Consider the following 355-nt stretch of genomic DNA (forward strand, 5'->3'; position numbering starts at 1 on the left):
TCGCGCTCCTCCTCTCGCCTGCCCAAACTACCTCCCATCCCCTCGTCATCTCCTCCCCCTCCCCCTCCTTTCCCCCTTTGCGCCTTCGCCCTCCCCTGCTGGTTCTCGCCAGTCACACATCCGCGCGCAGCCATGTCCGGCACCTCTGCCGCCGCCGCCGCCCCGGGCACCGCCCTGTCCACCGAGTCGTCGGTGCTGGTGAAGTTCGTCGCCTCGGCGGACACCGTGATGGAGGATGGCTCCGCCCCGGTGGCCCCGCCGATGATCAGCATCCCGCTCGGGGTCAGCCACGAGCAGCTGAACCACCTGCTGAACAAGCTCCTGGACAATGTGCGCCCTTGGCCCGGTATTGCCA

The 355-nt window shown here is 68.5% G+C and overlaps 1 protein-coding gene across 1 annotated transcript in view; it reads left to right on the plus strand.

The window, feature by feature from the left end:
- Nucleotides 1-132: 132 nt before the first annotated feature.
- The window catches only part of H696_06040 (hypothetical protein), a gene marked incomplete at both ends in the record, with an annotated part of 1,228 nt that continues 1,005 nt past the window's right edge, over nucleotides 133-355 (plus strand). Inside the window, one exon of the mRNA XM_009499807.1 lies at nucleotides 133-330. Within this exon, the coding sequence (XP_009498082.1) occupies nucleotides 133-330 (198 nt within the window). The remainder of the gene's footprint in view (nucleotides 331-355) is intronic.

Source organism: Fonticula alba (assembly GCF_000388065.1).
Source record: "Fonticula alba strain ATCC 38817 unplaced genomic scaffold supercont2.17, whole genome shotgun sequence".
NCBI classification, from domain to species: domain Eukaryota; order Rotosphaerida; family Fonticulaceae; genus Fonticula; species Fonticula alba.